The sequence below is a fragment of the Physeter macrocephalus genome, chromosome 10, assembly GCF_002837175.3.
Source record: "Physeter macrocephalus isolate SW-GA chromosome 10, ASM283717v5, whole genome shotgun sequence".
In the NCBI taxonomy this organism is placed as follows: domain Eukaryota; kingdom Metazoa; phylum Chordata; class Mammalia; order Artiodactyla; family Physeteridae; genus Physeter; species Physeter macrocephalus.
Window position 1 is genome coordinate 82,696,716 of NC_041223.1, and position 25,114 is coordinate 82,721,829.

Consider the following 25,114-nt stretch of genomic DNA (forward strand, 5'->3'; position numbering starts at 1 on the left):
ATATATGTCTCCATTTATTAGTCTGCTTGAACTATCATAACAAACTACCATAGACTGGGTGGCTTAAGCACCAGACATTTATTTATCATGAGGCTGAGAAGTCCAAGGTTAAGGTGTCAGCAGGGTCAGGGTCTGGTGAGAGCTCTCTTCCTGGCTTTGAGACGACCACTTTCTTGCTGTGTCCCCACCTGGCCTTCCCTCTGTTCTTCCACAGGCAGGAGCAGGGGGGAAAGCTCTCATCTCTTTCTTCTTATATGGAGATTAATCCTAGTCTTTTAGGATCAGGGTCCCACCCCCACGATCTCATTCTTACAGGCCCCTATCTTCACATACAGTCACGTTAGGGGTTAGGACTGCAACATATGAATTGGGGGTGGGGGGAGGACACAGTCCAGTCCACAGCAGTCTTCAAAAAAAATTTTTCTCAACAATAACAATGTTTTATAAATTTTAGTGTAGAGCTTTTACACATATAGTTGCTAAATTTATCCTTAAGGATTAAAATTTATTTTTGTGTATTGAATTTGTGTCCTGCTACAAGATATTAGTTCCAGCAGTGTTTTGTAGATTCTTTAGGAATTCCTGTATATACTATTATGATTTCTGTCCATAAGGGTATGTTTACTTTTTCCTTCCCAAAATTTATATTTTATTTATTTTTGCCTTATTGTATTTGCTATGATCTCTATTACAATGGTTAATAATGGTGTTGAGGACAGAAATCCTTGCTTTGCTCTCGATCTTAGGTAGAAAACATTTGACTTTCGGAATAAATGTACTGTTAGTGGTAGGTTTCCTGTACATTTGATAAACTTTTTCTTAAAGCTTTTGGCTTCTATGTTCTTGAGGAATAGTGGTTTGTAACTTTATTTTCCTACAGGAAGGTTTTCTTGTATTGGGAATTTAGCTTCAAGGCTAAGCTGACCTGATAAAAGGAGTTCAGAAGTGGAAGTAGTCAATCTTCCTCTTTTTTAGTAAAAAAAAGTCCATGTTATATTGATATCATTTGGATATCTTTAAATATGTTTAAAAGAATTTTCCAGTAAAGATATCTGGTTTTGACATTTTCATTGTACATTGTCTTTTAATTATGAATTCAACCTCTTTATTAGTTATGGGGCAATTCATGTTTTCTATTTCTTCCTGTGTCAGTTTTGGTAGTTTGAATTTTAATGGAATTTCTCTAATCCATGTTAATTAATTTATTGGCATAAAGTTGTTCATAATATTCCCTTATTTATCTTTTTAATGAGTCTAGGATCTGTAGCGCTGTCCCCTCTTTTGGTAATTCTATTTTCTGTTATTTTTCTTATTCAGTCAAGTGGGATGTTCATCAATTTTATTACTCCCTCCAAAGAGCCAGTTTCTTTTTTTTTTTTTTAAGTGTTTAAGTGGGTCTCAGTGCAATTTATTTTGTTTCCCTTACGTGAAAATAGTCCACATTTTAAATGCATAACTCTCCATTTAGACACATTTGAAATAGAAGCTGGTCTCTGAAATGAATGTTACAGCTTTTCTTTTTTTTTTAATTTAATTTAATTTAATTTTAAAATTTATTTTAAAAAATTTTTCTACTATTTTTCAAATTCTTTTCCCATTTAGATTATTACAGAATATTGAGCAGAGTTCCCAGTGCTATACAGTAGGTCCTTGTTGACTATCTGTTTTAAATATATCAGTGTGTACATGTTAATCCCAAACTCCCACTCTATCCCTTGCCCCCACCCTTCCCCCCTGGTAACTATAAGTTCATTCTCTAAGTCTGTGAGTCTGTTTCTGCTTTGTGAATAAGTTCATTTGTATCATTTTTTTAAATATTCCACATATAAGAGATATCAACACAGTTTCTGATTTCATTGATCTTATCTGGGTTTTATTGATTTTTAAATTTTATATTTAACTGATTTCCACTCTAATCTCTATTGTTTTCTTCTTTATTCTATATTTCATTATTCTTGTTAATTAATTTTATTAATTTTGTCTGTTTTAATGTGAAAACTTAGATCATTGATTTTATAATTGTTTCTTTTGGAATGGAGTGTTTAAAGCTATAATTTTCTAAAAAGTACTTTAGCCACGTCTCAGAAATTTTAATAAGTTGTATTTTATTATCATTCAGATCAAAAAACACATTTTAATTTCTCTTGTGATTTATTCTTTGACCTTCGCATATTTAGATACGTGTTGCTTAATTTCCAAAATTAGGCTATTCCCAGAATTTTTGTTAGTGTTTTCTAATTTTATTTGGGTACAATATAAAATTCAAATTCTATTATATTTTATCTCATTCAATTTAAATTTATATTTTGCGTGTTTTATAATGCAAATACTGTGTTAATCTAGGAGGCATGAATATAACTTATTAAACAAATACCCATTTATTGTATAAGCTTCAAAAATATTTTGTTAAAGGAGTTGTGATCTCTCTTGGAGCCCGTTGGAGGAAGAAATGCAGAAGAGCAAGAACTCAGGCAACTCCATGGGTTTAGGGGTAAAATTCACAAACAGAAAGAATACTTTACCCAAGAGATTGAAACTCTAAAAAAGAACCAAACAGAAATTTGGGAGCTGAAGACCTCAATAAAGGAGATAAAGAATGCATTAAAGGCATTGGAAATAGAGCAGACCAAATGGAGGAATTAGCGAGCTCAAAGATTGAAATCTAGAAATGATCCGTGTAGAAGAGGAAAGAGAATTAAGATTTTTAAAAAAGGAGAAATTCCGCAAGACTATCCAACTCTACTAGGAAGTGCAACATTAGGATAATGGGTATCCCAGAAGGAGAATAAAGAATGACAGGAGCAGAGAGTTTACTTAAAGAAATAGTAGCTAAGAACTTCCCAAACCTCAGGAAGGAACTGGATACACAAGTCCATGAATCTAAGAGAACAACTAATTATCTCAATGCAAAAAGACCTTTTCCAAGGCACATTATATTAAAAGTATTGAAAGTCAACGACAAAGAAAGAATTTTAAAACAGCCAGGGAAAAGATGATCATCACCTACAAAGAAACCTGCCCTTAGGCTACAGCAGATTTCTCAGCAGAAACTCTGTAGGCCAAGAGAGAGTGGAATGACATTCTCAAAATACTGAAAGATAAAAACTGTCAGCCAAGACTACTCTATCCAGGAAAGTTACCCTTCATAAAGGTACCCTTATGAAGGAGAAATAAAGGCTTTCTCAGACAAACAAAAGCTGAGGGAGTTCATCACCACTAGACGTGCCTTACAAGAGATGTTGGAAGGAGCTCTTCTACCTGAAAGGAAAAAGCAGAAGTATACAAAACTTTTAGTAAGGTGATAAATCGACAGACAAAAGCAGAAAATTACAACTCTATATCAGAATATGTTGTTAAGCAATTAATTATAGCATAAAGGTTAAAGGAAAAAAAGTGTTAAATATAATTATAGCTACTTCAATTTGGTAACAAACTTACAACATAAAATGGGATACTTTGAGACAACAAAAACATAAAAGGGGAAGAAGAAACGGATGACCTCCATATAGGCAAATGAAAATGAGATGCTATCAGTAGAAAAAGGACGACTTTATCTATGAGATGTTTTATAGAAATCTCATGGCAACCACAAAACATAAATCCAGAGCAGAGAAAGAAAACACTAAAAAAGGGGCAACTGAAAAAAAAAATCATAGAAAATCACCAAATTAAAATGGCAGACAAAAACAGAAGGAAAAAGAATCAACGGAGACATAGAGCAAACAGAGAGGAAAAAATAAAATGGCAATACTAAATTCTCATTTCATAATCACCTTAAATATAAATGGATTGAATTCACCAGTCAGAAGACACAGAGTGGCTGGATGGATTAAAAAACAAGATTGAACTATAGCTCTAAAGACAAACATAAGCTCAAAGAGAATGGATGAAAGATGATATGCTAAGCAAATGGCAGCCAAAAGAAAGTGGAGGTAGACATACTTATACCAGAGAAGACAGTCTTCAAGCCAAAAAAATGTAACTAGAGACAAAGATGGACATTACATAAGGAAAAAGGGGACATTTCATCAAGAAGACATAACTATGATTAGTATATATGCACCTAGTACAGGATCACCATTACCTCAACAGATAGATCATCCAGATAGACAGTTAACAAGGAGACAGAGGCCTAAAATGAACTATTAGACAGGATGAACTTCATATATTTACACAGAACATTCCATCCAAATGCAACAGAATACACATTCCTTTCATGCACACATGGAACATTCTTAAGGATAGAGCATATTTGGGGACACAAAACAAGTCCCAATAAATTTAAGAAGATTGAAATTATATCCAGAATCTTTTTTTATCACAAAGTTATGAAACTAAAGATCAACTACAAGAAGAAAGCTGGGGCTTCCCTGGTGGCGCAGTGGTTGAGAATCCGCCTGCCGACACAGGGGACACGGGTTCGTGCCCCGGTCTGGGAGGATCCCACATGCCACAGAGCAGCTGGGCCCGTAAGCCATGGCTGCTGAGCCTGTGCATCCAGAGCCTGTGCTCCGCAACGGGAGAGGCCGCAACAGTGAGAGGCCCGCGTACCACAAAAAAAAAGAAGAAGAAGAAATCTGGAAAATCACAGAAATGTGCAAACTAAACAACATGCTACTGAACAACTATTGGGTCAAAAAAGAAATCAAAGGATGTGGAGAAAAGGGAACCCTCATGCATTGCTGGTGAGAGTGTAAATTGGTGCAGCCACTGTGGAGAACAGTATAGAGGTTCCCCCCAAAATTAAGACCAGAACCACTACATGATCCAGCTATTCCACTTCTGAGCATTTATTCAAAGATTACAAAACAAAACAAAACACTAATTTGAAAAAATACAGGCACCCTTATGTTCATCATAGCATTATTTACAATAGTCAAGATATGGAAAAAATCTAAGTGCCTGTCAACAGAAGAATGTATAAAGGAGATGTGTTTTGTGTATGTAGAATAGAATATTACTCATTCATTTAAAAAGATGAAATTTTGCCATCCATGACTACACGGATTGACCTTGAAGGCATTATACTAAGTGAAATAAGTCAGAAGAAGAAAGACAAATAACATATGATTTCACTCACAAGTGCAATATAAATCGAAGAAACAAACAAAATAAATGAACAAACCAAACAAAAAGAAGCCCAAAGGTACAGAGAACAAGTATTGGTTACCAGAGGGAAAGGGGGTTAGGGGGGTCAATTCTATGGTGACACATAGACACTAAATCCTTGGTGGTGAGCATGCAGTCATGCATACAGAAGTCAAAATATAATATTGTACACACAAAACTTATATAGTGTTATAAACCAACAAAATAAAAAGTACTTTAATATTACCTGTGAATTTCCATAATACCAGCTATCTATTGACCAGGTAATATCTAAAATAGGAGTCATTTTACTCACAGTAGAATATTTTATGAGACTTTATACACTTTCTGTCACTAGAAACGATAAATTTGAACTTACTTGTGAATTCTCACACATAGTACCTTGATACTTTCCTTGCAAACAACAGATAAGTTTCTGCTCCTTAAATTAAGGTTACGACAATATTAATTGCCACAATTTATTAAATGTCAGTAAAGTTACTGAATGCCAGAAAAAAATATGAGTCAGGACATAGAAAATAAGGATAGTGCATGTTTGGATGCTACTGAAACACAAAGACTAGATAAATAAATACAACTCGGTCCTGTGCTGTATATGAAGAGATGCGCCACCAACAAAATGACGCAAAAAGATAACCTAAAAGGGTTAGAAAACATATCTGGCAAAGATGACCCTAAAGAGAGTAAAAAGAGCAGTATTAGAATTCAATTCAGAAAGATTCTGCAACTGAGCCTCCTGCATTTAATTCTCAACACAGTGGTTAGAAGGATCCTATTAAAGCATAAAACATGTTAGGTCATTTCTCTGCTCAAAACCTTCCAAGAGCTTCCATCACTCTCATCGTGAAAGTCAAAGTCTTTGCTGTGACTCACGAAGACCTACTCAGTCTGACCCTTGTTGCTTTGTGAACCCACCACACCATGCCACTTTCACTGCCTCGGCCCTAGCTGGTCCTTGAAACCAGCAGGCGTACCCCTCTTCAAAATCTTCTTCACTTGCTGTTCTTACAGCCTAACATACTCAGATACCCTCTCTCAGTGAAATGTTCCCTGACCAGCCAGTTTGAAGGTGAGCCCCACTCACTACCACACGGAATGCCTGTTCTTATTTTTTCTACAGCACTTCTCACTATCCAGCATGCCTCGTATGTTTACTATTTTGTTTTGTTTTTGTCTGTTTTCTTCACTGGAACATAAACTGCACAGGCAAGGTTTTTGTCATTTTGTTCACTGATATAGCCTCAGAGCTTAGAACAATGCCTAGCACATAACAGAAATATTTGTTTAAATCAGAAATATGTGCAGAGTATGGCACTTCATACAGAAAATAAAGAATAATTTAATTTAATTGAAGACATGTTTTCAGTGAGTTTTTGCATATGTACTGAGTGCTTTCTGTGTGCTAAACACAGTTGCATATATTCTCTCACTCACTTAATCCTGACAGAGCCTGTGAAATCATCATTACTATTATTTTCCCTATTTTACAAAGGAGTAAACTGTGACTTTCTCATTACCAGAGCAGGAAGGTGGGACAGTCCACCCCCACTTCTGCTCTTTTCATCGTGTTCAGTGTTCAGTGACATGCTGTGACCTATAGAGAACCAAGATAAGAAAAATGTTTGACTTTTACACAGACAAGAGCAATGAGAGACACACCATCAGACAGCCTGTGTGAAAGCATCTCAAGGTGTAGGAACTGTATAATGTAATGCAGCTGATGTGGTTGAATTATGTTCACATTTATACGTCTGTATCGCTGTAGGAACAAAATTTATCTTGCTGGCTTTGTATGCAGCTGAAAGCCCCTAAAAGATTTTATATGTATGATTAGTAAAGTAATGATGATGGTAATGATTAGTTATTAGTAATAATTAGGCATTATCATGTTATTAGTGCCTCATAAGCACTTACTATCTGTCAGGATCTGTGCGGAGCGATTCAGATAAATTATGTCATTAATGCCCAAAACATCTCAGTGAGTTAGGAGCTATTAGCATCCTCAGTTTACTGATGACGGCACTGAGTTAGGGAGGGGACCTGAGTAAATAGCAAATAAGTGGTGGATCTGAGATTAGAACCTGTGCTGTTTAACTCTAGACACATAGTCTTCTTTGAAGGTCGGCCGTGTGACGAAGGATTATCCAGTAAATCATGTTGAGATAGTTAGCTATGAGGGAAAAAAGAACCCACTTTAGATCCCTATCTCTTGTCACACATCAGAGTAAATTCTGAGGGACCAAGGAGTAAATTGTAAAATGTTCAACCATATTAATAGTCAATAAAAATAAAAGCAAATATTTATCAAAGCGTTTTCTGGGCTAAAGTACAACAGAAGAATTGCCAAGGAAGAGCACAATAGATTAGACTGTATAAAATGAAAAACCATTTTATTGACAAAGAGAAAAATAATTGAAATGACAAGTAACAATAAGAAAACTCTTTCTCTCAAAGAGTTAAATCAATTAAAATGGGTAGGAAAATAATATTAATTCAATTGATAAAGACACAAAAGGCTGGGGCAGTTAATATCCTAATGAACATCTGGAAAACACTGGGAAAAACGTTCATTCTCATTAGTAAAATTGAAATGAACAGAAGTGATAAAATTATCAATAAATGGCAGTAAATGATCATGGTATGCCATTCTACTTTTAATCATATATTATGAGTATAGTTGAGAGGTAAATATACCACTAGACATCAAACCGCATATACCTGTCTATGTAACTATGTATATGTGGATAAAAATGAAATAAAAAGAAGAAAGCATTATATCAATATCAGAAATAAGAATCCTCTGCAAGTATATTCTTTCCCAACTGCAAGTCTATTCATGAGAGACAAAGTACAACTGAGCATCTAAGTTCAGGGCTAGTAAACGCTGCTCCCAGCCGTATACTCTTGCTGTGACAGAGAAGGATAAGGTTCATTGAGACACCCCTCTGTCCTTCCACCTAATCATTAGTTCATTTCCTCCACCAGGCACATCTGCAACTTGAAATAATACAGTTCTTATCCACCATAGAGCTGAGTGGTGGGCTTAGATTATGCATGATATTCTAGGGGGCCAATACATTGTTCCACTTGGTGGAGAATGTTCCTACCTTCAGATGCAAATGGGCTCTTCTTTTAGCCAGCTAAATTTCTTTATGTAAACTACACTGTGCATTCCATGAGGTCCTTTGTTGCTGTTGCTGTTGTTTTCTCAGATATTTTATACTCACTCCTGAAATCCCCATTCCAGGAGCCCCAACCTCTTGCTCCAAGTTTTTTTTTTTTTAACATCTTTATTGGAGTATAATTGCTTTACAATGGTGTGTTAGTTTCTGCTGTATAACAGAGTGAATCAGTTATACATATACATATGTTCCCATATCTCTTCCCTCTTGCGTCTCCCTCCCACCCTCCCTATCCCACCCCTGTAGGTGGTCACAAAACACTCTTGCTCCAAGATTCTTTTTAAGCTTCCAGAAGGGGCTGTTCATGCTGGGACTTCCCTTAACTGCTCTTTCTGCAAACGACCATTTGCTCTTAGATCCCATTTTTCCTCCTCCTTCTTGGAAGCCTTTGTTTTGCTAAGGAAGGCTATGTGAGTGGTAAATTTTCCAAGTTCTTCCAAATGCTGAAAATACTGCTTACTGCTTTTACACTTGATTGATGAATTGCTTATCTATAGAATTGCAGGCTCCAATGTTTTCCCCAAGAACACTGAAGGTATTTCTCCCTGTCTTCAAACATTCAGTATTGCTGATGAGAAATCTGATCTATTCTATTTGAAAGGGATCTGACTTTTTCTTTCTGGAAGCTTTTAGGATCTTCTCTTTATCTTTGGTGTATTGAAATTTTATAGCAATGTTGTGTCTTTGTGGTTTCTTTTTCCATTCTTTTTGTTAAAATGCAGTGACGTTTGCCACTCTGGGAATTTGCCCCCTATTATTTTTGCAAAATTCATTCTCTGCTATGTTCTGTTCTCTCTTTTTGGAACTAGCTGGACTTTGTCTCATATTTTTTTATCTCTTGACTTTTTAATAAACTCCCTCTTTGAAATTCGTTTTTTGTTGTTGACAATCTTAGTATTGTTTTTCAAGAGCTCTTTTTGTTCTGGTGTCTGAACACTAATTAGAGACCATTTTTAGTTTTCTTTTCTATTCTTGGAATTATCTCTTACTTTTCCAAAATCAGTTCTCCTTCACATTGATCTTGGCCTTTCTCTTTAATGCTCTAGGTTTTTTGTTTGTTTTTTTTTAATGATTTATTAACTATCCATAGGGGAAAAAAGGCACAAAGACATAAACAAGGCATTAGAAAGGTTGATTAGGACTTCTCAGGGTGTGCTTGTATGTGCTTACGTGGAGGTGTTTTTGAATGGACAGTTATGACTTTGTTAGATGCCTTTTGGTGATTATTTAGGTGAGAGCTCATTGTATTATCTTAAATCTGAAACATTGACGAGAGTGAGAGTTCACGGTCTGGGGGCATTATTAAATCATCAGATCTTAAAATCCAGAGCTGATATTGTCAGGTTTTTGGCTACAATTTGGCAAAACCCATTTGGGAGGCTATTTTGCAAAACAGACAAAGAATCCTAAACTATTGTATAGTGCTTATAGCAGAAGAACCTTAAAAGCACTCTAAAATTTTACCCAGTAATTTGATTTTTCTGATACATTCTAAAAAATAAATGACTTTAAATAGGAAAACAGTCTGATCACCACTTTTTTACTGCAGAGTTCTGTATTAATGTGAACGAATGTAAGCAGTTTAAGGGTTAGACTAATGGTATAGGGTGTCTATAGAATATTTTGTAATATTAAAATGTTTTAGAAACATTTAGAATCCACAGAAATATTTATGCTGTAATATTAAGTGAGTAAATAGAATGCCAAGTTACAGTCGAATTTGTTTTAAATTTGCATAGAAAAACTAAACTGAAATCTTAATAGTGGGACAGTAGGATTGGGGTGCTTTACTCTTTAAAAAGAAGCAATTTCTATCATATTTTATATTTCATAAATCCATATTATGTATTTAATAAAATTCCAAAAGGAAAAAATAAACCTATGAAATAGCAACAACAATAACAAAAGACTAGGAGAAACACACACACACACACACACACACATCAAAACAAGCACCAAAGAGAACTCACTCATTTTCATCTCCTCTGTCATCAACTCTTTTCCACTATCTCATCTACTATGAGACGGTGGAAACCTACCTCACACACCTAACTGTGTTGCTTCTCAGCAACAAATTAGCTCATTTTTATACCTGTCTGCAATGTTTGATACGAAATGTGTTGAAAGGTATGACTAATATTCTATTGTAATCTCATATATTTTTTTACCTCTCATATAAGCAATTTCTTTTTCGTTTGTAAACTTTGTGGCAAGCCTAATTTATATAAATAATAATGGATATTGGGAGATAGTATTTCAATAAACATATTTTAACTTTTTTACAGCTAATTTTGCTTTCAAATTGGCAGATAGGTTGACCACACTTATAATTAATTTTTAAATACAAATGTAAAAATATTATGGTGCACAAAAAAATAATACATAGGAAAATTTGGAATTAAACAATAGTTTCCCTAAGTGTTAACATTCTACAAAAATTAATGAAATAGCACAGATTTAAAAGAATGAATAATGTTAAGTGTATGAATTAAAACAGCTGCTTCTACTTAACTACCAATCGTAACCTTTTGAATAAATTAAAACTAAAATTAAGTGAATTCTAAAATTTAACTAAAATTTAACTAATTTAGTTTAATTACAATTTAATTGTAATTTTAACTTATTAAAATAAATAATAACTATATTTTGTTTGCTTTTATCAATCCTGTAGCACATATTCAAAACTTGTAACATATTCAAAACATGGAACCTGCACAAAGCTGGCAATTACTTTCTATTGATCCATTTTTAGAGCACTTAAAAATGTGAAACAATCAAGCTAAGATTGTGATAACAACTTTCTAGAAAATATGCAGATGTGCATATTTTCTGCTCTTTTCTGCCTCTTTATTCAGCTTAATTCCATTTTGAAACTTTTGTAATAATTGTAAATTTTGTTGTGTTCTGTATGGTTTGAAGGAAATTCGTATTTATCCTAAATACACTTTAATATTTTTGTAGCAAAGGACCTAATTTGATAAAGAGTATTTTGCTTATTATTAGTGTAATAAATAAAAATTTAATGTCTACTTAGTTTCTGTAAAATAGTCAAAGTTTCATACCAATCTCCTTGAACTCCATGAATTCAGACCTCCTCATCACTGTCTTGTCAACCAAAGAGGCAGCCAAAGAGGAAGCACATCACCTGTCCCCATCCAGGGTCTGGGCCGAGGAGACTCAGTGTCACTGTTGATGGAAGTTCTGGTCCTAGGATACCGCCATCTTTGATACGTCCACTTTCAATCAATCAGGACTTCTGAGGGACCTTATTAATGACATCTAAGAGATGGTGGTATTGATACATTGTGCACAGTATAGCTATATTTGGCAAGCATGTTAAATTGAAGTTCCATTCCACAGATCCTGTATTCTGATACAGGCATATACAATGCATTGTTCATCTTGTTAAATGGGAAGTCTGTGATCTAATACATTGTGCAGATGCTATAATTAACTGCTTTTGCGGACCGAGTTGTCTTCGTTTCATAACCCGAGGAAGTGTAGAGGAATGAGTTCAGCATAATCAATCTTAAACATTTTATAGCAAATATCTCTGCTGGTCTTAGTTTTCAAAATTCATTTGAATTTTCTTGCTTGGAAGGGAGCAGTTCTTAACAGTTCATCTGCAATATTTTCCTTTTTAAAAATATATTTTCGGGCTTCCCTGGTGGCGCAGTGGTTGAGAATCCGCCTGCCGATGCAGGGGACACGGGTTCGTGCCCCGGTCCGTGAGGATCCCGCGTGCCCCCCGGTCTGTGAGGATCCCGCGTGCCGCGGAGCGGCTGGGCCCGTGAGCCATGGCCGCTGAGCCTGCGCGTCCGGAGCCTGTGCTCCGCAACGGGAGAGGCCACAGCAGTGAGAGGCCAGCGTACCGCAAAAAAAAAAAAAAAAAAAAAAAAAATTTTCTCTGTCTTTTTCGTATTCTCACTTGAGCTTTTATTTTGTCTTGTAAACAATAACAAGTGATAGTTTTCTTTGTATCCGTCTGAATGTTTTCAGTAGTACATTTTCTTCTTTTTGCCAACTAAACAATGCCTCTTCTTTTCCTCTTTTATATTGTTTCTCACTTAATGTTTCTAGGATTTATTCATCCTTATGTGATATGTTTGCACAATTGTTGACTGAGTCAGTATTAGTGAAAATGAGGACCTAGAGTTTGGTAATCAGCCTTTCCCGGAGGTGCTGTTCCTGAAATGCAAAGGAAAAACTGAAGTGTGATCTGAGAAAAGTCACTGAGGCAGGCGTTGCTGTTATTATTGTATTATTCATTATTTCTGTTACCATCATTGTCCCCATTATTACATTCGTTGTGTCACCACGAGGAGAGCAGCTATACAGATTTTTTTTTTTTTTTTTTTTTTTTGCGGTACGCGGGCCTCTCGCTGTTGTGGCCTCTCCAGTTGCGAAGCACAGGCTCAGCGGCCATGGCTCACGGGCCCAGCCGCTCCGCGGCACGTGGGATCCTCCCGGACCGGGGCACGAACCCGCGTCCCCCGCATCGTCAGGCGGACTCTCAACCACTGCGCCACCAGGGAAGCCCTATACAGATTTATTTTAAGTGGTGATAACATCTTATAATTTATCAGCAGACGTGTTTCCAAATGATGGCTCCGAAATAGCTCTTCTAGCTGAGGTTAGTTGATCGCTGGTAAACTAGAGAGAATATACAGCCTGACCTTTTCTTTTGTGCCTACCTTTCATTGTTTGTTCCACGTGAATATCTTGTCATATTGATTTTAATAATGGATGGTTTTTGAGAAGATAGATCCTTCTAAATCCTATGACACGCCGAGGTTTATGTACATAAATATTAATTCTATGGTGCCCTACAACATTTTTCTAATCAATCAACTACCCTGCTTAGACCATTTTTACTAAGCTATTTTAAATGAAACTTCAAAGTCAGTCATTCAAAATGTGATGAATACATGGTAATATGCAGCTCAGAATCATAGTGTTATAAATGCCAAGCAAAACTCTATCCTGGTTACCAGAAGTCTACGATTTCAGATGCATCTCAGTCCAGGCATTCATATACTTGACGGCGACTTGCGCAAAGATCATTTTCATGAGAAATGTACAAGGATAGATATAAAGATGACAACATTCTTTCTTCCTTAAGGGATATTTTAGTGTGATGAAAATACATAATTTCCAAATAGCACAGAAAATGTATATCGTTCTCTCTTCTTCAAATAGGTGATGTGGGTATGCAATTTGTGTCGAAAGCAACAAGAAATCCTAACCAAATCTGGGGCGTGGTTCTTCGGAAGCGGCCCTCAGCAGCCAAGTCAGGATGGAACCCTCAGCGATACAGCTACAGGCGCTGGTTCTGAGGCCCCGAGAGAAAAGAAATCCCGGCTGCAGGAGCGATCTAGGTCTCAGACCCCCCTGAGCACAGCCACTGCCTCTTCCCAGGACCAGGTTCCCCACAGCGTGCCGTCCGACAGGAGCAAGGGGGCTGAGCCCTCGCAGCAAGCCGGGAGGCCTGAGCAGAAGCAGGTTTCTTTCAGGTCTAGAAGTGAGCCTCCCAGAGACAGGTAAGAGGTCACCAACCCTTAAGCAAAAGGCAAAGTCTTAGATGGAGAGCAAAGCCATCTTCAAGAATTTAACTGCTAGGATATGTGGAAGGGGTACTTCTCAGGCCCATGAGGAAGGCCACACTGGGCCTGGGCTGTCTCTGTCTAGAATGTATCCTTCCTTAGGAGACGTTTGCTGAGAAGCTTGTCTTTCATGCACGGACGTAAACAAGTCATCTGACTCTGTCACCCACCGGCACTACTAACTTCCAGCCCTGAACTGAGAACAGCTCTTGGACCGTTTATTCGCTGTTTGAGTGAGTCCTGTAGTTGAAAGTGTGCTCTGAGAGAAGAGGATGGGGAACTGACCCACTGGAGGGTGTGTGGGTGCATCAGCAAAGCCTTCCTAGAGGACATTTCTTTTACGCTGAGCTTTGAAGGACCAGGGATGAGCCAGGTGAAGGGTGGAACGGGTGCTCCAGGTAAGGGCGCTGGCACCTGGCTGGAAGGAACAAGGTCGGTGTGACAACCCAAAAGATGCTATGGGCTCGAGGGTGAGTAGCAGAGAAGGGGAGCGAGTGGAGAAGAGGTGACTGGTAAGGTCTGAGTGCCCAGGTCACACTGGGCCTTTTAGCCAGGTTACATTTCAATAGACTTTATCTTAGGAATAATGGAAAGCCTCGGAGGATTGTAAGCCTGGGCTAACATGATCAGATTATTTATTTCAATTTGTCGATTGAGTCATTCATTCAAAACAGTGGATTTATGACCAGACAGGGTGCCGTGCACAAGGCGACAGTGCTGACAAGGAGGACGTGGCCCTTTTCTTCCCGAGGCTGTGAGTTTGGGGGACCTGACGGTTAGCACTAGGCGTGGCTGCTTTTTGCCTGTGTGACCCTTATTTATTCCACTGGGTGGGAGGGTAGGATCCAGGGGAGGCTTCTGCTATCTTTTTCAAACAAAACCCACACAGTAAGATCAAAGACTTCAAAGCTGAACAGGTCTGGATTCCAGGCCTGGCTCTGCCACGAGGGGTCACAGGCACCTTGCAGGGGGGTTGAATGAGCACATGTGCTCAGCAGCTGACCCTTGGGTGGCCTCCAGTGAAGGCAGCCAGTAGCCGCCGTGTGTTTACCATCAGTGAACACTGCCAAGAGCCAGAGGGCATAACGATGCTTCGTACAGGGTCCCTTTTCTCACAGATCCTGGGGGAGAGACCACACCATCTCCGAAAGAAGACAGAGCCCCAGGCAGTGAACTGGCCCAGAAAGGTGATGTGATCAGAGATAGAAAATACAAACACTAGTCCTTTGGGAGCCACAGGAGAGAGGAGTGTCTTCTGAATTAAGGTTTATAGGACACCCAGGAATGTGTGGTGGGCAGACAAAGGCCATGACAGGAAGGATACAAGAGCCACTTCAGTGATGGCAGGACTGGTGACAAACTGTTATGAGTTAAGGGGAGATGAAGATATCGAAGGGGCAGTTCAGGATTGCTCAGAAAAAAATGATCTCTTTTAAAGAAGAGGAAGAATTTGGGGCTGTAAAATTTCTAAAGAGAAAATATGAGTCCTGTTTCTGATAGAGGTGAAAAATTACAAAGAATTTAAGAGTAAGGACCAGGAAGAGGCTTTCTGATGAAATTTGAAAAAGACTGATAAGGGCAAATAGCCTTTCTGATTATATAAATACTTAAGAAAACAATGAGGACGTGGGGCTGGAGGAAAAGGCAAGGAGAGCCGGGTACCAGGCAGGGTTGGCCTGCTTCAGAGAGACAAGGAAGACAGAGGAATGGCCGTCTGTTTAAACTACTGAAGAACTCTTGATCCTATTTTGTACACTCATCAGGAGCTAGTGGGAATGGAACAATTAAGGTAGAGGTGAGAAAAGGCCTATTCAGTGAAGCAAAGAATCAGAGAGACTGGAGAAGTCCCATTTGCATAATACTCTATCCTTTCATAAAGCATTTTCACAGATGGTGTCTCCTTTAATCCTCACACAAACTCTGCAAGGTAAGTGTCATTTATCAGCATTTCAGAAAAAAAAAAAAAAGAGTAAACTGACTCAATAGAAACTTCCAACAGGCACAGCTATGCCTTAATGAGCTACTAAAAGTTTGCAGTGCATTCATCACTCTTATGAAAACTCTAGTTGATAATGATGGACTGTATTCATAGTAGACCCCTTACACTGGAAAACAGCAATGCTACCTCCCTGAAAACCCCTTCCACTTCAAAGGGCCGAGTGATCTAAATGCCTCAAGCAGCATCGGCCATGCTTCTATTTTGCTTTTTTGTGCCACTGGAAACCCTTTGCCATTTCTTTCCATCATCACCAGACCCTCCTCAAACTGACCCCACAGCTTAGCAACAACTACTTTGGAAAACCACAATAGAAACTGCCCTACATTTTCCCATCTTGTATATTATTCTCAAATTTAGTTCATGAATTCTGCTTTTGGACTTCCAATCAAACAATGTGCTCTCTGGAAAGCCCTCTCTGTGGACCTCGGGATTCCAAAAAGAGCCTTGGTTTCCCCCATTTCAGTTGCATAGTACAGCATACAGTGCCTGAATGCTTAGCTGAGGTATCCCCTTTTTGCAACTTCTGGGGTCGATGCTGGAACTTTCCCAAATCAGATGGACTCCAGTGTACAGAAGGGCTGGAAGGGGTATCTTAAACAGTATAGCTTAAAGATTCAGATTGCCAAACCTCTTCCGTTACCTTACCTTTGCCAGTGCCTCCCAGAGGATGGAGAGAAAAGTAGGACACAAAACGGGTTTCTTTTTTCATATTCTTTTCCATCAGAGTTTATTACAGGTTATTGAATACAGTTCCCTGTGCTATACATTTTGGACTGTTTTCTGAAATGAGGGAGAAGGCCAGGGATGGGGGGAGGGAGGAAAAATTATTTCAAACATTTCAAGATTTCTATTATATTTGCCTGGGGAAGGTAAAATGAAGGCTAAGGTTCAGCCATTTATTTTTCCTAACCGTCTCCCTAAAAAGTGGTGGGGTGCACATAATCGCATAAAAAGTACTTTCGTTCTACTATTGAAGAAGTGCTATTAGAGTTGATTCCTGAAATGGACACACTTGGATTCACGTTTCTTTAAAAGTTTCAGTTATAATAAGAGATTGTGAATACATGTTGCCCAAATATATATCAGGTATATATTTCATTTTGAACTGATATGTATGTATTACCGTTTGCTCCTCGATTATTACCTATATTATTTTTATCGAGAACATTTTAAAGTCTTTGATTCACAAGCAGAGGTTCATAAAACTTGTTCATTTACTGAATTAATTTATTGATTTTTAAAATGATCTAGTTAATTTATAGCGAATTTAAAATCTGAAAGCCAGTTGTGAAGGCCCGGAATATGTTGTGAGGCTAAGGAGCCTTATTTAGAAAGCTACTCAGATATACAGGTTTGATGTAGTTCTTTTATCACCTCGCTTTTTAATTAGACATCGAAGTATAAACAATTATTTCCAAGAAGGCTTCTGGAGTCTGGTCTTCGCCTTGAGCTTTACACACTGCTCTCCTTCTCGACGTTCCTTTGTGCATCACAGGAAGAAGACCCCAGGGCTCGCGGACCAGAATGGCAAAGGCACCCCGAAGGGCGAGCGGAAACGCGCACCCAGGTCCTCTGTGCAGCCCGCGGAGGGGCCCACGGAAGAACGGGAGCGCAAGGAAAGGCGGGAAAGCCGAAGGCTCGAGAAAGGCCGGTCCCAGGACTACGCCGATGTGCCACAGAAACGCGAGAACGGCCCGGCGGTGGAGGCCGAGAAGCAGAGGAAGGAGGAGGAGTACCAGACCCGGTACCGCAGCGACCCGAACCTGGCGCGGTACCCGGTCAAGCCGCCGCCCGAGGAGCACCAGATGCGCATGCACGCGCGGGTGTCCCGCGCCAGGCACGAGCGGCGCCACAGCGACGTGGCCCTGCCGCGCACCGAGGCGGCCGCTGGGCCCGAGGGCGGGCCCGGCCCGCGCGCGCCCAACGCCGTCCGGGGCTCGCCGCCCGCCTCGCCGCGCGCCTACTCGGCCGAGAGGACCGCGGAGGCCCGGGCGCCGGGCGCCCAGCCGCTCGCCGAGCCCAGCCCGCCGGCGACCCGGCCGCCCGAGGGCGGGCCCGGCCCGCGCGCGCCCAACGCCGTCCGGGGCTCGCCGCCCGCCTCGCCGCGCGCCTACTCGGCCGAGAGGACCGCGGAGGCCCGGGCGCCGGGCGCCCAGCCGCTCGCCGAGCCCAGCCCGCCGGCGCCCCGGCCCGGCCCGGGCCCCGCCGACGCCCCGGAGCCCAGGGCCCCGGAGCCGCTTCGGAAGCAGAGCCGCCTGGACCCCGGCGCGGCCGTCCTCGTGCGCAAGGCCAAGCGCGAGAAGGTGGAGACCATGCTGCGCAACGACTCGCTCAGCTCCGACCAGTCCGAGTCCGTGCGGCCGTCTCCGCCCAAGCCGCATCGCGCCAAGAGGGGCGGCAAGCGGCGCCAGATGTCGGTGAGCAGCTCGGAGGAGGAGGGCGTGTCCACGCCGGAGTACACGAGCTGCGAGGACGTGGAGCTAGAGAGCGAGAGCGTCAGCGAGAAGGGTGAGCGGCGCCGCGCGGGCTCGGGCGCGTGCGGGGCTGGAAGCGCGGGTGTGGGGATCCGAGGTGAGCGCGCGGAGCTGGGGGCGCGTGTGCCAGGTTCCAGGCGTGCGTGCGGGCCTGGCGGCGCGTGTGCCGGGATCCAGGCGCGCGTGCGGGTCTGGGGGCGTGTGTGCCGGGATCCGAAGCGCGAGCGGGGCGCTCAGGGGCGCGTGTGCCGGGATCCGAGGCGCGCGTGCGGGGCTCGGGGCGCGTGTGCCGGGATCAGAGGCGCGAGCGGGGCGCTCGGGAGCGCGTGTGCCAGGATCCAGGCGTGCGTGCGGGCCTGGGGGAGAGTGTGTGCCGGGATCCGAAGCGCGAGCGGGGGCCTCGGGGGCGTGTGTGCCAGGATGGCAGGTGCGCGCGTGCAGGATTTAGAAGCGCGGCTGGTAATGTCCAACAGGGTGCCTGTGACTGTAGCTAACGCTGCTCTACGGTATATTAGAAACTGCTGAGGAAGTAAATCCTGAAAGTTTTCGTCACAAGAAAAATTTTTTTTTGTAAGTGGATGAGGGCATGGATGTTAAACTTACTGTGGTAGTCAATTTGGCATTCTATGTATGTCAAGTCGTTAGGGGTACACCTTAAACTTCCACGGACCTATGTGTCAATTATGTCTCAATAAAAGTTGGGGAGAAAAGTGGGACCTGGAATGCTCCGGCCAGCCTCGCAGCGGGTGGAAGGTTGTCCTTTATATATATACGTATATATTATATATACGTATATATATATTTTTCAGAAGTGGGATTTAAAAAACGTAACCACATTGCCAGATTGGGGTTACAATAGTTCTTCATGATTTTGGTTGCTGTCATTCTGGGAAATCAGTGCACAGTCTTGTGTTTTTAAGTTATCATTCGGGGGTGGGTTTATTTGGCTGACAAAAGGACGTGTACCTTCTTTTACACTTCAGTGGTGTCATGCTCCAGTCACAGAGGTAGCGTTTTTCAAGTTTCAAATGAATCTTTCTTACAATTCGTAAACAAGTTACAGAGTTTCTATCATGCAGATGTTATATATCGTGTTTTGGTAGTAACTCTGGAGTACAGATTTCATTTTACCTATTACAGTCCAAAAGATTTTGGAACATTTCGTGATGGGCTGACTTTTTTTTTCTGTCTAAACCTGCACTGTACGATACCATAGCTATAGGTAGATATTTAAATTAATTAAAATTAAATAAAATTAAAAATTCAATTCCGCACTCTCACTAGTGCTCAAGAGCAGTCATTCCAGAAAGTGCCTTTAAATGGCACTGGTCTAGAAAATGCTTCAATTTAATGTTAAAATCACGTGTTTGTTTTGAAGATTCTCCTCATTTTGCTGCTGTTCACTTAGATTTAAACTGGCCACAGCAGTAAATTCAGTGGTTGTGGTTTTCGTCTTTGTTGTAGTGCTAGGGTTATTGGTGTTTTTCTTAACGAATTCATATTTTGAGGTGACTGACCATTTTTACAGTTTTTGGCTTGCTTTAGAATCGGTAAATTACGCAGCTAATATTATGTTTTATAAAGAGAATCACTTCCTCATCTTCTCTGCCTGCAAATTGCATGCATGTGGAGCCACCCTCTCTCCCACCGTTCTGTTCTCTTTTTCTGTCTCTTTCTTTCTATATATATGTGTGTGTGTATATATATGTACACACATATATATCCCCCAACAATCTTATACTATATTTGGAAACCATTAAGAAAGCTCACTCTGTCGCTATTATTACTGCAGCTCAAGTGGAAATAGCTGTCTTTTGAATGCATGTGTGTCTGGGATGAGTTTGGTTTTCTTCAGCTCGCCTTCTCATCACTGATGTTTATAAGTTGCATATGGTCTATAGGTTTTTTAAAAGTCAGATGTAGCTGACTTGCTGCCTTTCATGCCTTAGTATTGTTTTGTGAACACGTATTTTTTTCCCCTTAAGTCCTTAAGGTAAGTGTGAAGTAAAAATGTAAGTGGATATGCTTAATGGGTGTGCAGGTAACCCCCCAATGGGGATGGTATAGGTATAGTTATATACGTGTATTTTCCCATTCCTTAAAGGAAGGGTCTACACCAGCTCCTCTTGAATATGTGTAATAAATCACAGGACACCTGGAATTAGAATTGAAATTCAAAATTATTCACGGTAAAAACAGACTATGAAAGAAGCATGACTAGTGGTGTGGGTGAGTGGAGAGATGGGGCTGGTGTGATGTGAAGAGCATACTGCCTCTAGCCGCTGTCTCCCTTTCTTGGGAATTCTCATTCCGGGCACTTGGGTGACCACTTGGGGTTTATACACCTCTGAGGCTGGGGTTCAGTCTTCCCTTCCGGAAACATAGGAGACGTCATCTGATACAGACTGCCCTGTTTTCTCTTCATTTATAAATAATCTCTTTCTGAATGTCTATGAATGTAGCATAGACGTTTTCCTATTTCAGCCTTCGTTAGAAATTCTACCATCTGTAATATTTACTAATGACTTTATTGCCAAGCCCCACCATTGACAGCTAAGGGCTCCCTTGGGGACCAGCCATGACCATCTCCAGCACCCTGTGACCCTGCACAAGTTTTGTAACCTCCTTAAGTCTTCATTTTCTTATTGGCACAGTGGAGAGATAAGAGTTGCTACTTTGTCAGTTTCCTGAGTGGTTTGAATGAGCTCATGCATCTATAACAGGATGCTAAGTTAGCATTCTTCCTGTCCTGCTGTGCCTGTGGTATGTCTGCCATAGATCTAATACTGCAGTGAAGCTGAGGTCACCACCCACATGTAAATATACAAGGAAGAGGTAAAAGAACCCGTTTTATATCTTACAGGCTCCGGTGACTTTCCCTGATCACTCTTCTTATAGGAAGAGTGATCAGGGAAGAGATGTCTTCCCAGGAGAGAACGGATGCCGTGCTGTGACCTTCAGGGTCAGGGAAGGTTATCCCCGTGGAGTAAATATCAAGAGCAGTGGGAGAGAAAAGCTGCATTTCATCTATATTCCGTGCATTTGCTTGTTCGCTTTATCAGTTACACGTATAAAGTAAATATTTAACACGTGCCTGGCTCTCTTAATCTGTTTGGGCTGCTATAACAAAAGCCCACAGACTAGGTAGCTTATACACAACAGAACTTTGATTTCTCACAGTCCCAGAGGCTGGGAAATCTACGGTCCATGGTCTTGTTCTGGTGAAGGCCCTCTTCCTGACTCATGTGAAGTCAGCACCTTCTTGCTGTGCCCTCACATGGGGGAAGGGGCTGGGGAGCTCTGGGGGGTCTCTTTTATAAGAGCACTGATCCCATTCATGAGGGCTTCACCCTTGTGACCTAAGCACCTCTCAAAGGCCCCACCTCTTAATGCGATCATTTTGGGGGGGCTTAAGATTTAAACACATGGGCTTCCCTGGTGGCGCAGTGGTTGAGAATCCGCCTGCCGATGCAGGGGACACGGGTTCGCGCCCCGGTCTGGGAGGATCCCACGTGCCGCGGAGCGGCTGGGCCCGTGAGCCGTGGCCGCTGAGCCTGCGCGTCCGGAGCCTGTGCTCCGCAACGGGAGAGGCCACAACAGTGAGAGGCCCGCGTACCGCAAAAAAAAAAAGAAAAAAAAAAAAAAAAAAGATTTAAACACATGAATTTTGAGGGGACGCAAACATTTAGACCATAGCACTGGCACAAGGCATTTACTTAATATGTGTGTACTATTCTCACCATTTATATTTTTATCCTTATCATTATGCTGAGTTGGTTTGTATGTTTATTAGCAAATGTGGATTTAACACTTTCAGTAGATATACTGATGTTAAAAATAAAGAAATATGCTTCATGCCCTTATGGAGCTTACATTCTGTTGAGAGAAATGAACAATAAAGAATAATTGGGCTTCCCTGGTGGCGCAGTGGTTGAGAGTCTGCCTGCCGATGCAGGGGACGCGGGTTCGCCTCTCACTGTTGTGGCCTCTCCCGCTGCGGAGCACAGCCTCCAGACGCGCAGGCTCAGCGGCCATGGCTCACGGGCCCAGCTGCTCCGCGGCATGTGGGATCCTCCCGGACCGGGGCACGAACCCGCGTCCCTTGCATCGGCAGGCGGACCACCAACCATTGTGCCACCAGGGAAGCCCACTACTAAGTGTACTTTAAAATCGATATTTGTTTTTATCCACTTCTAGAAAGGCTGTAATAGGTGTTTCCCTTAATGAACACCATAATTTCCTTTTACCAAAGGATTGTTACAAGGATTAAATTATTTAACATACATAAAATGCCTAGCACAATAAACTTTCTCTTTAGTATAAAACACACGGACTTCCCTGGTGGTACAGTGGTTAAGAATCCGCCTACCAATGCAGGGGACACGGTTCGAGCCCTGGTTCGGGAACATCCCACATTACACGGAGTAACTAAGCCCGTGCACCACAACTACTGAACCTGCGCTCTAGAGCCCGTGAGCCACAACTACCGAGCCCGCGTGCTACAACTACTGAAGCCCACGTGCCTAGAGCCCGTGCTCCGCAACAAGAGGAACGAACCACCGCAATGAGAAGCCCGCACACCGCAACAAAAGTAGCCCCCGCTCGCCACAACTAGAGAAAGCCCACACGCAGCAACGAAGACCCAACACAGCCAAAAATAAATAAATAGAGACTGACGACCCTTAATCACAGGGTTGAATTTTCCTCCAAAGACAGAGACAGTTTCAGGGGACCGGGGCGTAGGCTGCGGGCAGTGTGAGCTATTCACTGTTAAGTTTGGGTACCTGACAAGTTAAACATTGTGGAATCAGGAACAAGAGCTGAGAACCCTCGCAACAATCAGGTACTAAATTATTTAAATGTAACTAATTCATGCAACACTTTATATTATTCTTTAGTCATTACACTAAAACTACTGGGAGTTTCCTCTTTGGGCTCCAGCAGTATAATGCTTACTGCTCACATAGTACTTTTTTTTTTCTTATAAATTTATTTATTTTATTTATTTATTTTATTTATTTATTTTATTTATTTATTTTATTTATTTATTTTATTTATTTATTTTATTTATTTATTTTATTTATTTATTTTATTTATTTATTTTATTTATTTATTTTATTTATTTATTTTATTTATTTATTTTATTTATTTATTTTATTTATTTATTTTATTTATTTATTTTATTTATTTATTTTATTTATTTATTTTATTTATTTATTTTATTTATTTATTTTATTTATTTATTTTATTTATTTATTTTTTTTTTCTTATAAATTTATTTATTTTATTTATTTATTTTATTTATTTATTTTAGGCTGCGTTGGGTCTTCGTTGCTGCGCGCGGGCTTTCTCTAGTTGCGGCGAGCGGGGGCTACTCTTCATTGCGGTGCAAGGGCTTCTCCTCCCGGTGGCTTCTCCTGTTGCGGAGCACGGGCTCTAGGCACGCGGGATTCATTAGTTGTTTCATTAGTTGTGGCGCGCGGGCTCAGTAGTTGTGGCTCGTGGGCTCTAGAGCGCAGGCTCATTCTTTAGTCATTACACTAAAACTACTGGGAGTTTCCTCTTTGGGCTCCAGCAGTATAATGCTTACTGCTCACATAGTACTTTTTTTTTTCTTATAAATTTATTTATTTTATTTATTTATTTTATTTATTTATTTTAGGCTGCGTTGGGTCTTCGTTGCTGCGCGCGGGCTTTCTCTAGTTGCGGCGAGCGGGGGCTACTCTTCATTGCGGTGCAAGGGCTTCTCCTCGCGGTGGCTTCTCCTGTTGCGGAGCACGGGCTCTAGGCACGCGGGAGCTTTTTCTTGTAACTTCAAGGGGGTTTGCAATTAAAGAAGGTGGCCATCATTCATGTAGTCATGTTTTAATTTCTGTGGGACATTACATAAATATTATATGATTTATATGATGTTAAACATGTTATATATAAAGATTTGTGATGTTCCAGGCACAGGGTGCTAGAGGTATAGTGATTAAATAAATAAATACAGACATAAACATAGATACATATAGAGACAGGCGTGGTTCCTGCCCCCAGTGACATTTTTATGGGCTCTCCAGAGGACTTTTATTGGGGACTTTACAAACAGGAGACCCCAAGATAAAATCAGGTTCTGTGGTAAGAATTTGGCTACAGGCACTAAAAAAATTGTAACCTTTAAACAATTACAACCTAAAAGGGCTTCCTCTTTAAATGGCTGCTGAAACGTAAGCATTTATTTTTCTTACCCCATGAGACCCCATAACAGTGAAGAGGGAGGGAAGTGAAATATGCATAGTTGATGGAAAGAGAAAGTAGCCTGCTTTGGGACAGAGGAGCTTGCCAGGGAGGCGAGAGAGCTGGGATAGAGGGCAACATCCCCACCCAAACACAGAGATGTTCTGTGCAAAATATTTTTGACATTAAAAATAAAATAATAAATAATTAACTTAAATAATTAAATAATAACGTTATGAACAAAACTCAAAGAGAAAGCTCTGGGTACCCAGACCCATTGCACTGAAATGCTTGGGCAGAGATATTTGGACAAAATGCAAGACCGTGCATCTGGACTAAAGATAACACACTTGCCTGCAGGTATGGATTAATCTTAAGCAGGAAGTAAAGTATTGTGATCTGAGACCTTCAAATAAAAGCTGATATAAAATCTGTAAACTCGGGCTTCCCTGGTGGCGCAGTGGTTGGGGGCCCGCCTGCCGATGAGGGGACACGGGTTCGTGCCCCGGTCCGAGAAGATCCCACGTG

At 40.9% G+C, this 25,114-nt stretch overlaps 1 protein-coding gene across 3 annotated transcripts in view; it reads left to right on the forward strand.

Moving 5' to 3' along the window:
- RIMS1 (regulating synaptic membrane exocytosis 1) overlaps positions 1 to 25,114 on the forward strand; it is a 463,886-nt gene that overhangs the window by 234,310 nt on the left and 204,462 nt on the right. For all 3 annotated transcript variants that reach the window (XM_024133005.3, XM_055087651.1, XM_024133006.3), the window contains 3 exons: positions 13,491 to 13,831; positions 17,389 to 17,878; positions 18,029 to 18,401. In XM_024133005.3, the coding sequence (XP_023988773.1) occupies positions 13,491 to 13,831; positions 17,389 to 17,878; positions 18,029 to 18,401 (1,204 nt within the window). The remainder of the gene's footprint in view (positions 1 to 13,490; positions 13,832 to 17,388; positions 17,879 to 18,028; positions 18,402 to 25,114) is intronic.